At 38.1% G+C, this 13,236-nt stretch overlaps 1 protein-coding gene across 3 annotated transcripts in view; it reads right to left on the reverse strand.

The window, feature by feature from the left end:
* Positions 1–13,236, reverse strand: part of EFCAB2 (EF-hand calcium binding domain 2) — a 120,392-nt gene that overhangs the window by 51,887 nt on the left and 55,269 nt on the right. For 2 of the 3 annotated variants that reach the window (XM_007167171.2, XM_007167172.2), the window contains exon 2: positions 6,686–6,765. In XM_007167171.2, the coding sequence (XP_007167233.2) occupies positions 6,686–6,765 (80 nt within the window). Of the gene's footprint in view, positions 1–6,680; positions 6,766–13,236 lie in introns of all 3 variants that reach the window. The other variant, XM_007167170.3, reaches the window with a different exon arrangement.

Raw genomic sequence — 13,236 nt, forward strand, 5'->3', positions numbered from 1 at the left:
ATGCAAAAAGATGTCTATAATTAGGGAAATGAAAATTAACAGAGTTTCTAATTTTCACATAGCAGATTGGCAAAAGTTCTAAAGTTTGATAATTAAACTTTAAGAGGGAGTGGGGAAATAGGCATGCTTGTATAATGATGCGAGAGAATATATTGTCAAGATAGCAACACCTACCAAAAATATTCATGCAATTTGACATATTTCCAAGAATTTATCCTAGAGAAAAAGTCTCAATTTTGCAAAATGACATGCATACTCAGATATTCTTTGCAACATGGACTGTTATAGCAAAAGCCTAGAAACAAGCTAAATATCCATCAAGGGTAGATTAATTCAATATATTATGGTTCATCCATACAATGAAATGAGGAAGCTCTTTATGTACTAATAAAGAATAGTCACCAAAATATATTTATAGGTGAAAAAAGCAAAGTGCATAGTGATTTATATAATATCTCACCACTTATGGTAAAAATACACACACATCCTGCAACTCAATGTCAAAGAAACAAACAATCCAGTTTAAAAATGGGAAAAGGACTTGAGTAGACATTTCTCCAAAGAAGATGTACAAATGGCCAATAAGTACATGAAAATATGTTCAATATCATAATCATTAGGAAAATGCAAATCAGAACCACAAGATTCCACTTTATACCCATTGGGATGGTTATTTTAAAAAACAAAATGTATTGGCAAGTATGTGGAGAAACTGGAGGCTTGTGCTTCGCTGGTGGGAAGGTAAAATGGAACAGCCACTGTGGAAAACAGTACAGTGGTTTCTCAAAAAATTAAACATAGAACTACCACATGATCTAGCAATTCTACATCTGGTTACACAACCAAAGAATTAAAAGCAGGGACTTGAAAAGACAGTTGTACATCAGTGTTCACGGCAACATTATTCAAATAGCCGAAAGGTGAAAACAACCCAAATGTCCATGGACAGATGGATGGATAAACAAAATGTGTTATATACACACAGTGGAATATTATTCAGCCTTAAGGGATGGAATTCTGATACATGCTACAACATGGATGAACCTTGAAGACATTATGCTAAGTCAAACAAGCCAGACACAAAAGGACAAATACTGTATGATTCCACTTACATGAGGTACCTAGTATACTCAAACTCATAAAGATAGAAAGTAGAATGGTGGTTGCCAGGAGCTTAGGAGAGGGGAGAATGGGGAGTTATTGTTTAAAGGGTATGGAGTTTCAGTTTAGGAAAATAAAAAAGTTCTGGAGATGGATGGAAATAATGTGAATGTACTTAATACCACTGAACTATACACTTAAAAATGGTTAAAACGGTAAATTTTATATTATGTATATTTACCACAATAAAAAATACATACATACACACACTTGTACTTGCATGGACTATCTCTGGAAGAATTAGAGAAACTTATAATAAATCTTGCCTTTAGAAAGGGGAACCAGATAGCTAAGTGAAGAGATTTACCTATCACTATATATTCTTTGTACCTTTAGAATTTTACCCCATGTGTATATATTATCTATTCAAAAATATAATTTTCAATCACACTTATTGATTGAAATCTGAACACAGAGCAGGAAAATGTATATAAGTCAAAATGTATTATGGTCTATGTTTTGTATGAGGCAAAATAAAAATGCCCCTAATTAATGCTACTGAAAACTTGCCTCAATGTTTTTCAAGATGCAACCTTCAAAAACTATTTAACAAGGAAAATGGAAAATAAAATGAACTGCTTCAGAACTTAAAAGATCAAAACAGAACACCCAGATATAAGTAAAAAGTTCTTATGAGAGTAAAATATAACACTGTTAATCCAGATTAAATAGAGGAAAAACAAACCTAAATTATGTACACTTCAAGAATATAAAGTAGAATAATAATACTAGCTAATATTGTTCTAAGCTTTAAATCCCAAACTAATTCATTCCAAGTTAATATTGTTCTAAGAGCTTTAAAAATGTCCACTGACAACAGTTGTTCTCAAACTTTTTGGTCTCAGAACCCCTTTTACATGCTTAAAAATTATTCAGATCCACAAAGAGCTTTTGTTTGTGTGAGTTATATTTATCTATATTTACCATACTAAAAAGTAAACCTCAAAGTTTAAAAATATTTATTTACTAATTCATTTAGAAATAATGATAAACCCATTATATGCCTACATAAATAAAATTTTTATGAAAAATAACTATATTTTCCAAAACAAAAAATAAATTTAATTAGAAAAATGGCACTGTTTTACATGTTTGCAAATCTCTTTAATGTCTGGCTTAACAGAAGGCAGCTGGATTCTCATATCTGGTTCTGCATTCAATCTGTTACAATATCACACATGTAGCTTTTGAAAAACTCCAATATACACTTGTGAAAAATGAGAATGAAAATAGCAAATACTGTCTCAGATTTTTTATGAAAATAGTTTTGATTTCACAGACCCCTGAAAGAGTCCTGCAGATACACAGGGGTCTCCAAACCATTTTGAGAACTACTTACTTACATCAATCCTATGTGGCAAATGTAAAAACTGAGGCACAGAAAGAATAAATAAATTACAGTCACAAAGCTAGGAATGAACCCAGAAAGTCTGATTCCAATCCCCAGGGTTGCCCCTCAGAGCCAGGAGGAAAGTAGCAGGGGCCCATTTCATAATGTTTTACATAATGATTTAAAAAAACCCCACTGGCTGCCTGGCAGTCACAATACCAGACCTCCACTCCACCTAATGTGCTAAAATTTCAAATTAAATCTTTTAATTCATGCAAAGCAGAGGTAAGGGGTGCCGGTCTGCCCTTCAAGGGAAACAGCATCACTGAGGGGTCAAGCACATTAGGGCAGGAATAGCCAAATGCCCTGGAAGCCTCTCAAGAAACAGCTGTCTCTTCCAAACCGAGCTATTATGTCTGTCTCTGGAACTCTTACTCCATTCAGACCCTTCCTTACACCATTCAATCTACACAGAATACTGCCTTCAATTCTTAATTAAAATGTTCAAAAAGAAGAGTAATAAAGAGACTAGTTCTATCAGATAGTAAAGCATACTATAAATTGATAGCAATTAATATAGGATTGTCCTAGTATATGATCGGGAGGTAAGGCAATAAATAGATCAGAATACATAGCCTAAATTAGACTCAATTATAGAAAATGCAGTACATTATAAAGTGGATCTAGTAATTCAAGAAGTAAATAAACTGAACTGTTTAGCAATTTCAAAAAAAAAAATCTATTTAGACCTTCACTTTTAATCATATGCCAAAATAAATTCTAGCTAGATGAACTGTTTTTACAAATACAGGAGCCTGCTGAGGCTGGGCAAGGCAGGACCAGACCTTATTCAGCACTGCATCCCCAGGCCTCTTCCAGGGCTGCGGCACAGCTGCCCCAAACAGAAGAAACTAATTTGAGTTTCAACTCTGTGGCTAGCCTATTATTCGATCTTGGGCAAGTCATTGTGCTTCTTGGTCCTTAATTTCTGATTTATAAAGAGTGGATAGGAATCATACCTGCAGCATGAGAACACTCACTGAAAACTTTAAAGTGCTACACAAATTAGCAGAAGGGGTATAGACTAGAAATTGCATTCATCCATGTTCCTACCACTCAGATATGCTTAGCATTAATATTTTAGTGCTAAAAACAATGCCAATTTTCTTAGTAACTTTATTTTATAAAGTAGACATTTTAAGAACATACACTTTTCCTCGGGGCCTCAGTACTATTATTTTAATTCTGAATGGGTAAAAGATGCATCCCCTAAACATGTTTATTTCCCCTGAATTGGCCCTTCTATCAAAAAAAGGCCTGGCATCACTGCTCCAAGGGATTTGGAAAGTTTCTCTTCACTGCTACTTTCAGGAAGCCTCAGAGCAGGAGACGAGCCCACGAAGTCCATGAAGGGTGGGGTGGAGGGGAGCAGGGAGGGAGGGGGCAACACAGCCCAGCAAGACACCAAATTAGAGAAACGCTGACGTGACCTTGAGCAAACTATTTACCTTCTCCTAGTCTCCAAAAACTGGAGATGCCAACCCTTACCGTACAAATAAAAAAGACTAAAATGAGGTAATGTACACAAAAACCCTTAGCACCCAAGTATAGGTAGACGTCAGAGAGCAAGGCTTGAGTAAATGCTGGTTTCCCTTCTCTGTTCCCCCTCTCTTTCATAAAGCTATCCTGGTTCTTCTCGCACTTTCCCTGACTTCTCTGACAATACCTCTCCTCTCCTTCCCCAGGAGAACCCTTCTGCTCCAGTGAGAGGTCTGAGGTAAAGGCACGTGCCATCCATATATTTAGTAATTCAAATTGCAGGCGAGAGTCGCAAGCTCCGCACCCCATCCCAAACCCTATCAACCACCACTACTGTCCCACCCAGTTTCCCGCTAGGATGCGCACACTACGGAGTGTCATTCACAATGCGCGCAGCGAGGCTGGCGCCACTTGGAGCTGTGCGGTGCTCAGCCCTGCACGTTACCCTCACACTTCCTTGACAACCGCGGAGCCAAACCTCCCACAAGGCCGACTACAGTTGCAGTGGCGGAAGTTAACTCCATTCTCTACCTTATCCACTGCAGTAAAGCCCATAAACATAGTTGAGGTACCAAACAAAACTTTGTAAGGTGTTACTATAAAGTAATGAAACTGACTGCACTTATCACTCTCCTTTCCTGCAATCGCACCTTGTACCTTCAGGTGTGAGAAACTAAGGAATACATATACAGTCAGCCCTCCGTATCCGTGGGTTCCACATCCGAAGATTCAACCATCCACAGACGTAAAATACTGGGGAAAAAAACCCCAGAAAGTTCCAAAAGCAAAATCTGAATTTGCCACATGCCACAGGCAACTATTTACATAGCATTTACACTGTATTAGGTATTATAAGTAATCAGAGATGATTTAAAATATACGGGAGGGACTTCCTGGTGGCGCAGTGGTTAAGAGTCCGCCTGCCACTGCAGGGGACACAGGTTCGCACCCTGGTCCGGGAAGATCTCACATGCTGCGGAGCAACTAAGCCCGTGCGCCACAACTACTGAGCCTGCACTCTAGAGCCCGTGAGCCACAACTACTGAAGCCCACACACCTAGAGCCCGATCTCTGCAACAAGAGAAGCCACCACAATGAGAGGCCCACGCACCGCAACAAAGAGTAGCCCCCACTCACCGCAACTAGAGAAAGCCCCCACGCAGCAACGAAGACCCAATGCAGCCATAAATAAATACACAAACAAATAAATAAATGAATAAATTTATATATAAAAAAATAAAATATACAGGAGGATGTAGGTAGGTAATATGCAAATTCTATGCCACTTTTTAAAAGGGATTTGAGCATCCCTAGATTTTGGTATCCTCGAGGGGTGAGGGGTTGGGGGTGAGTTGGGGAGGAGTGGGGGTGTGCCTTGAAACCAATCCCTTGTAGATACCGAGGGACGACTGTAGCTACAATTTGTCATACATAAAACCTCCTATTGTTCATTCAGTTTAGCTCAAATTTAAAGCACTTAGTCCTGGGAGTTCCCTGGCAGTCCAGTGGTTATGACTCCGCGCTTTCACTGCCGAGGGGCTGGGTTCAATCCCTGGTCGGCAACTAAGATCCCACAAGCCACACGGGGGGGGGGGGGGGGGGGGGGGGGGGGGGGGGGGGGAAGCACTTAGTCACTTCCCACTGTTTTGTTGGCCTCTGTACTACTAGTTTCTGACTCTTGAGATTGTGATCCCATCAAACACTCCGCATCCAGCTTGGTCTCCTGGAACAATGGTATCATTGCCTTTCTTTGATGTACATATGTGGCATAGATTCTACAGCTTCTGTTATATGCAGGTATAATCTCCTCTACCTTTTGCCTCTTATTTCTTCACACTATTCTTTGTCTCCTGTCCTCCATTCTAGATCTACCAGTATTCATGTCTTTTTCTCACCTTTTTATGTTCTTTTGGTTCTTTTGGTTATTTTACTTGAGGAGTGTATCATGTTTAAGTATTATTAATCCTTCTTTGTAATATCCCATACCTATGTATTTTATTTTTTTATTCTTTAAAATTTATTTTATTTATTTATTTTTGGCTGTGTTGGGTCTTCATTGCTGTGCATGGGCTTTCTCTACTTGTGGCGAGCAGGGGCTACTCTTCCTTGTGGTGCGTGTGCTTCTCACTGCAGTGGCTTCTCTTGTTGCAGAGCATGGGCTCTAGGCACGCGGGCTTCAGTAGTTGCGGCACACGGGCTTAGCTGCTCCGCGGCATGTGGGATCTTCCTGGACCAGGGATCGAACCCGTGTCCCTTGCAATGGCAGGTGGATCCTTAACCACTGCCACCAGGGAAGTCCCCATACCTATGTATTTTAAAAGCAAATTCTGTGCATTCACCCAACAAATACACACTGAGTGCCAACTATGTGTCTAGTACTAAAGCTATAGTAGAGTTGGCCTCATTCACAGAATTTAGTCTATAGGTTAGAATAGGCAATGTGGATATATATTCTTTCCACCAGATTATGAAGAATAAGAAACAGTATTGATCCGAAGCAACAGACAGAAAAGACCTTTTACAGGGCACAGAAAAATAAGTACTTTAAATAGCATAATAAATCCAAAGAATGTAAAAAGAAGAGAATGAACCCTCTTCTACTTTACAAGTTGTATCAGCAATTTAGAATTAGAAGAAAACATTTCCAAACCTCACATCCACTGTATTATTTGACTCATGGTCAAATACTTCAAAAGCTTCTTTGATTTTTTTGTGAAATTCTGCTACTGCTGTCTCTGCAAAAGAAAAAGTAAATAAAAATTATTTTAATTTTAAATTCAAAACAAAAATTTCAATAACTAGAAATTCTAGGAAGGAAGAACATGGCAGAACTCCTTCCTAATATTTTTTATTGGGCGGGGTAGAGGCTATGTAGGAGAATGTCTTTACGCTTAGGAGAGGCATGCCGAACTCTTTAAGAGTGAAATGTTATGATGTTTGCAATTTACTTTTTTCCCCCCTTCCTAATATTCTTTTTTTTTTTAGTTGTTTTGTTTGTTTTTTAATACTGCAGGTTCTTATTAGTCATCAATTTTATACACATCAGTGTATACATGTCAATCCCAATCGCACAATTCAGCACACCACCATCCCCATCCCCCCACCGCGGTTTTCCCCCCCTTGGTGTCCATACGTTTGTTCTCTACATCTGTGTCTCAACTTCTGCCCTGCAAACCGGTTCATCTGTACCATTTTTCTAGGTTGAATATACATGTGTTAAGATACGATATTTGTTTTTCCCTTTCTGACTTACTTCACTCTGTATGACAGTCTCTAGATCCATCCACGTCTCAACAAATAACTCAACTTCATTCCTTCTTATGGCTGAGTAATATTCCATTGTATATATGTACCACAACTTCTTTATCCATTCGTCTGTCGATGGGCATTTAGGTTGCTTCCATGACCTGGCTATTGTAAATAGTGCTGCAATGAACATTGGGGTGCATGTGTCTTTTTGAGTTATGGTTTTCTCTGGGTATATGCCCAGTAGTGGGATTGCTGGATCATATGGTAATTCTATTTTTAGTTTTTTTAGGAACCTCCATACTGTTCTCCATAGTGGCTGTATCAATTTACATTCCCACCAACAGTGCAAGAGGGTTCCCTTTTCTCCACACCCTCTCCAGCATTTGTTGTTTGTAGATTTTCTGATGATGCCCATTCTAACTGGTGAGAGGTAATACCTCATTGTAGTTTTGATTTCCATTTCTCTAATAATCAGTGATGTTGAGCATCTTTTCATGTGCTTCGTGGCCATCTGTATGTCTTCTTTGGAGAAATGTCTATTTAGGTCTTCTGCCCAGTTTCGGATTGGGGTGTTTGCTTCTTTAATATTGAGCTGAATGAGCTGTTTATATATTTTGGAGATTAATCCTTTGTCCGTTGATTCGTTTGCAAATATTTTCTCCCATTCTGAGGGTTGTCTTTTCGTCTTGTTTATGGTTTCCTTTGCTGTGCAAAAGCTTTGAAGTTTCATTAGGTCCCATTTGTTTACTTTTGTTTTTATTTCCATTACTCTAGGAGGTGGATCAAACAAGATCTTGCTGTGATTTATGTCAAAGAGTGTTCTTCCTATGTTTTCCTCTAAGAGTTTTATAGTGTCCAGTCTTACATTTAGGTCTCTAATCCATTTTGAGTTTATTTTTGTGTATGGTGTTAGGGAGTATTCTAATTTCATTCTTTTACATGTAGCTATCCAGTTTTCCCAGCACCACTTATTGAAGAGACTGTCTTTTCTCCATTGTATATCTTTGCCTCCTTTGTCATAGATTAGTTGACCATAGGTGCGTGGGTTTATCTCTGGGCTTTCTATCTTGTTCCATTTATCTATGTTTCTGTTTTTGTGCGAGTACCATATTGTCTTGATTACTGTAGCTTTGTAGTATAGTCTGAAGTCAGGGAGTCTGATTCCTCCAGCTCCGTTTTTTTCCCTCAAGACTGCTTTGGCTATTCGGGGTCTTTTGTGTTTCCATACAAATTTTAAGATGATTTGTTCTAGCTCCGTAAAAATGCCATTGGTAATTTGATAGGGATTGCATTGAATCTGTAGATTGCTTTGGGTAGTATAGTCATTTTCACAATGTTGATTCTTCCAATCCAAGAACATGGTATATCCTAATATTCTTAATGTATCATTTGGCATGTTTAACTTCCTCTAGAGATCTCAAAGAATGGAGCTTTTTTTTAAACTTTTTTACTGAGGCATAATACACAAACAAGAAAGTACCAAAGGTGCACTGATCTCAAGTACACAGCTTACTGAGTTTTTATATATGTATATAGTCATAGAGCTGAACTACCACCCAGATCAAAATATAGAACATTCCCAACACCAGCCTATCTTCCATCTCAGTTTGGGTAGATCCTAGCCTGAGAAGCAGAAGGAATCCAATGCCACAGATATTGTGTTTCTCTAGTGTGTCCACCTGTCTTGCTTTACTCTATGCTTGAGGAGGATGGAAATTGGGGAGTGGGAGGCATACAAAAGCAACATGTTACACTCGCTCAAAAAACTTTCAAACTAGTTTTGAGACTAAAACTTACTTAGATGAAACAATTAAAACGTCATTTATTCAGTAAATATCGATTGAGTACCTACTATGTACTACACACTATTCTAAGTGCTACGGTTAGAGCAAGGAACAAAATAGACAAAAATTCCTGCCTCCGTGGAGCTATTTTGTGTGTGGTGGGGGAGATACATAAGCTTATACACACTTGGTAAAATACACAGTAAGTCAAATGGTGCTAGAAAAAATAAAGCAGGGAAGGGACATGGGCGCTGGCAATGTGGGTAGGGGAGAATGGGATGGGATGGTGGTTTGGGAAGGCCTACCTAAGTGATAAGGTGACATCTGCACAGACCAGAAGGAGGAGAAAGAGCCAGCCTTGTAAATATCTGCAGGAAGAGTTTTTAGCCAGAGAGAACAAGAAAAGCAGAATGGTAGGAAATAAGGTCAGAAAGGTATGAGTTTGGGGGTGGGGACAGATTCTATAAGGGCTCTGCAGGCTACTTTAAGGACGGTGTCTTGTACTTTGAAAGAGGTGAGAAACCACTGGAGGGTTCTAAGCAGCAAAGTGACATGGTCTGGCTTCTATTCACTTTGGCTATTATGTTAAGAATACCCTGGAAAGGAACAAGGATAGAAGAAAAGAGACCAGTTAGGAGGATATTGCTATATTCTAGATGAGAGAATATTGTACTTACTATTTGAAAAACAAATAGTTTTTCTAGAAAAAGTGGAAAGGGAGAGATTAAGTATGAGTTTAGATAATTATTTTAATTATAAATATATTCCCTTTACCCTAACATAACCACTAACATAACATTTTGCTGTATTTTCCTTTCTTCGTACACAACCTTTTATAACTACCATTCATTCTCCTAACTACTTCACTGAAATGTTTTATTTTTCCAGGTTGCAACATAACCTTCAATTCTGAACAGTACCAAAGGAATGTAATAATTTATTGATAGTGTTAATTTTTCTTTATTATAATAAATAACATGGCAGCAAACTTCCACTAGTTTAATAAGCAAATAAATGTTATCTCATTATTTAAATTTATGGCTCTTTGCTTACAAGTAAGTCTAAATAATGATCCTTTATGCTTGTTTACCACCTCTATTTTCTATGTTATGAATTGTCTGTTCATGTTCTCTGCTCATCCCCACTGCCATTTTCTGTTTTTTCTTAACAATTTGTATGAGCTCTTTAAATAATAAAGACTTAACCCTATGTCATGATTACTGAAAACAATTTTCCAGGTCAGTTGTTTTCATTTGTTTTCCTAAAATGAAAACAGTTCCATCTCCTTTATGATCACCAAAATCACACATCATTACTGAAGAAAAAAAAAAAATGAAAGAAGTTTAGACTAAGTAAAAACCACTTCAAATCCTACCATGCAGAGTTAACTACTCTTAATGTTGTCCTCTAATTTTTCACTCAACAATAAACTATGAGCATCTTTTTATTCTCAAAATTTATTACATTATCATTTTTAGTGTCTGATATTCCATTATAGAACTTTATCATAATTTATTAAACCAACTCCCTAATTGTAGACATTTAGGTAGTTCCCAATTTTTTTGTTTTTACAATAATTCTTGAGTGAACCATTCTTCCCAATTCGTCTTTGTGCATTTGTCTTATTTTCTCGCTGAAATACAATAAGTTGAATTTGTGTTAGATATTGGGAAGGCTCTTATTAGTCTTAATAGTACCTTGGGAAAATCTCACTGGTTATAATACTGCCATTGCACAAAGCTGATGTTTGCTTTTTAAATTAAAGATTATTTTTTAAAGTACATTATCTTTTATTTCTATTTTAGTCACATCTGTTAAGATTTCTTCTCATCCTTTAAAGTTTAGAAACATATCCTTTGAAAGGACCACCAAAAGAGGGAGAAAATCATCCTTTTTCTATAGGTTTGGTGAATACTCAATTCTATTTTCGTCTACAATTTAAAAATACACTTACTCTTAAATCCATCTGAAAGTTATTTTGTCATGATTCAAAGTGAAAGATTAATTTCTAATCTTATTTTAGTAATTTTTAATTTACTAAGCACTTGAGTTTTCCTCCTACTTTATAATGTGTTATAATCCTTTATGTGATGGAGACTAGTTCTATTGTCTATTCTATCAATTCCATTCTGAATTGCATTTCTAGTCTTACACCATTACCATCCTATTTCACTTATTACCACTGTTATTGGCCTTCTTTTAGGAATGTTCTTTAATATTCTCACCCGTGTATTCTTCCGAATGAAATTTAGAAATCCAAATAAAATTTAGAAATTCCAAATAAAACACCATTGGGAGTTTTATTGCTATTGCAATGAGGCTGTATGTTGAGAAAGAATTAACATTTTAAAATAGTTTTTGGACTTCCCTGGTGGTGTAGTGGTTAAGAATCCGCCTGCCAATGCAGGGGACATGGGTTCAAGCCCTGGTCAGGGAAGATCCCACGTGCCACGGAGCAACTAAGCCCGTGTGCCACACCTACTGAGCCTGCTCTCTAGAGCCTGTGAGCCACAACTACTGAGCCCACGTGCCACAACTACTGAAGCCCGCATGCCTAGAGCCCGTGCTCCACAACAAGAGAAGCCACCGCAATGAGAAGCCCGTGCACCACAAAGAAGAGTAGCCCCCTGCTCACCTCAACTACAGAAAGCCCGTGCACAGCAACGAAGACCAAACACAGCCAAATAAATAAATAAATTTATTAAAAAAATAATAATAACTTTCACATCTAAGAGATACATATTAGCTATATAGCCTGTTTTTAATCTCTAAGTTAAATGTTATGTATTATGGCTTTCCTCATATAAGCCACACACAAATTCTCCAAGAAGATTACGCCTCAGTATTTAAGGAATTTTGTGGATATGTGAAGGAATCTTTTTGGAAACCTTGGAAATTCTAGAAGTTGAGGTAAATATTGATTTCTAAAAATTTGCTATTGATCTTATATCCATCTATTTCCCGAAAATTTTATTTTCATAATCCCTTTTCAGTAGATTATTTTGTATTTTCTGATAATTTATGTTGTCTCTTCTTTCCAAAATGCATACTTCTTATTTCTCCTTCATGACTTATGACACTGGCCAGAACTACCAAAACAAACTTAATTCATAAAATGATAATGATAATCCTTGCTTTTTAAAAACATTAATAGATTAGAATACTGGTCTTTTACCAGTAAATATAATGCTGACCTGTGTTCTGAAATAGGTATTACTAATAAATCTAAGGCAGTATTCTTCCATTCCTGTGCCTACATTTTTATATTAAAAACAGTTACTAACTTTTAACAACCTCTTATCAGTATTTTCTAAGTTTTCTAAAATGTGTTCTGTTTCACACTCATTCCGCAAGGTGCTTCTCAATAAAAGGATTCAATGATCAAAAATGTCTGGGAGGGGGCTTCCCTGGTGGCGCAGTGGTTGAGAGTCTGCCTGCTAATGCAGGGGACGCGGGTTCGAGCCCTGGTCTGGGAGGATCCCACATGCCGCGGAGCAACTAGGCCCGTGAGCCACAACTACTGAGCCTGCGCGTCTGGAGCCTGTGCTCCGCAACAAGAGAGGCCGCGATAGTGAAAAGGCCCGCGCACCGCGATGAAGAGTGGCCCCCGCTTGCCTCAACTAGAGGAAGCCCTCGCACAGAAACGAAGACCCAACACAACCAAAAATAAATAAATAAATAAATAAATTATTAAAAAATGTCTGGGAGGGACTTCCCTGGTGGCGCAGTGGTTGAGAATCCGCCTGCCAATGCAGGGCACACGGGTTCGATCCCTGGTCCAGGAAGATCCCACATGCCACAGAGCAACTAAGCCCATGTGCCACAACTACTGAGCCTGCAGCCTAGAGCCCACAAACCACAAATACTGAAGCCTGAGTGCCTGGAGCCCGTGCTCCACAGCAGGAGAGGCCACCGTGGTGGGAGGCCCGTGCACCGCAGCAAAGAGTAGCCCCCGCTCGCCAGAACTAGAGAAAGCCCGTGTGCAGCAACAAAGACCCAACGCATCCAAAAATTAAAATAAATAAAAATAAAAAAAGTCTTTGAGATATTCTAAAGAAAGTTGTTAACTTTAATGCAGCATTTTCCAAATTTACTGGATCATGGAATCTCCTTTTTCCAATTGTCATCTGTCAGGAATAAATAATGCTTTAATTGACATTTGGAACTTTTCTA

The sequence above is a fragment of the Balaenoptera acutorostrata genome, chromosome 1 (genome assembly GCF_949987535.1).
Source record: "Balaenoptera acutorostrata chromosome 1, mBalAcu1.1, whole genome shotgun sequence".
In the NCBI taxonomy this organism is placed as follows: Eukaryota; Metazoa; Chordata; class Mammalia; order Artiodactyla; family Balaenopteridae; genus Balaenoptera; species Balaenoptera acutorostrata.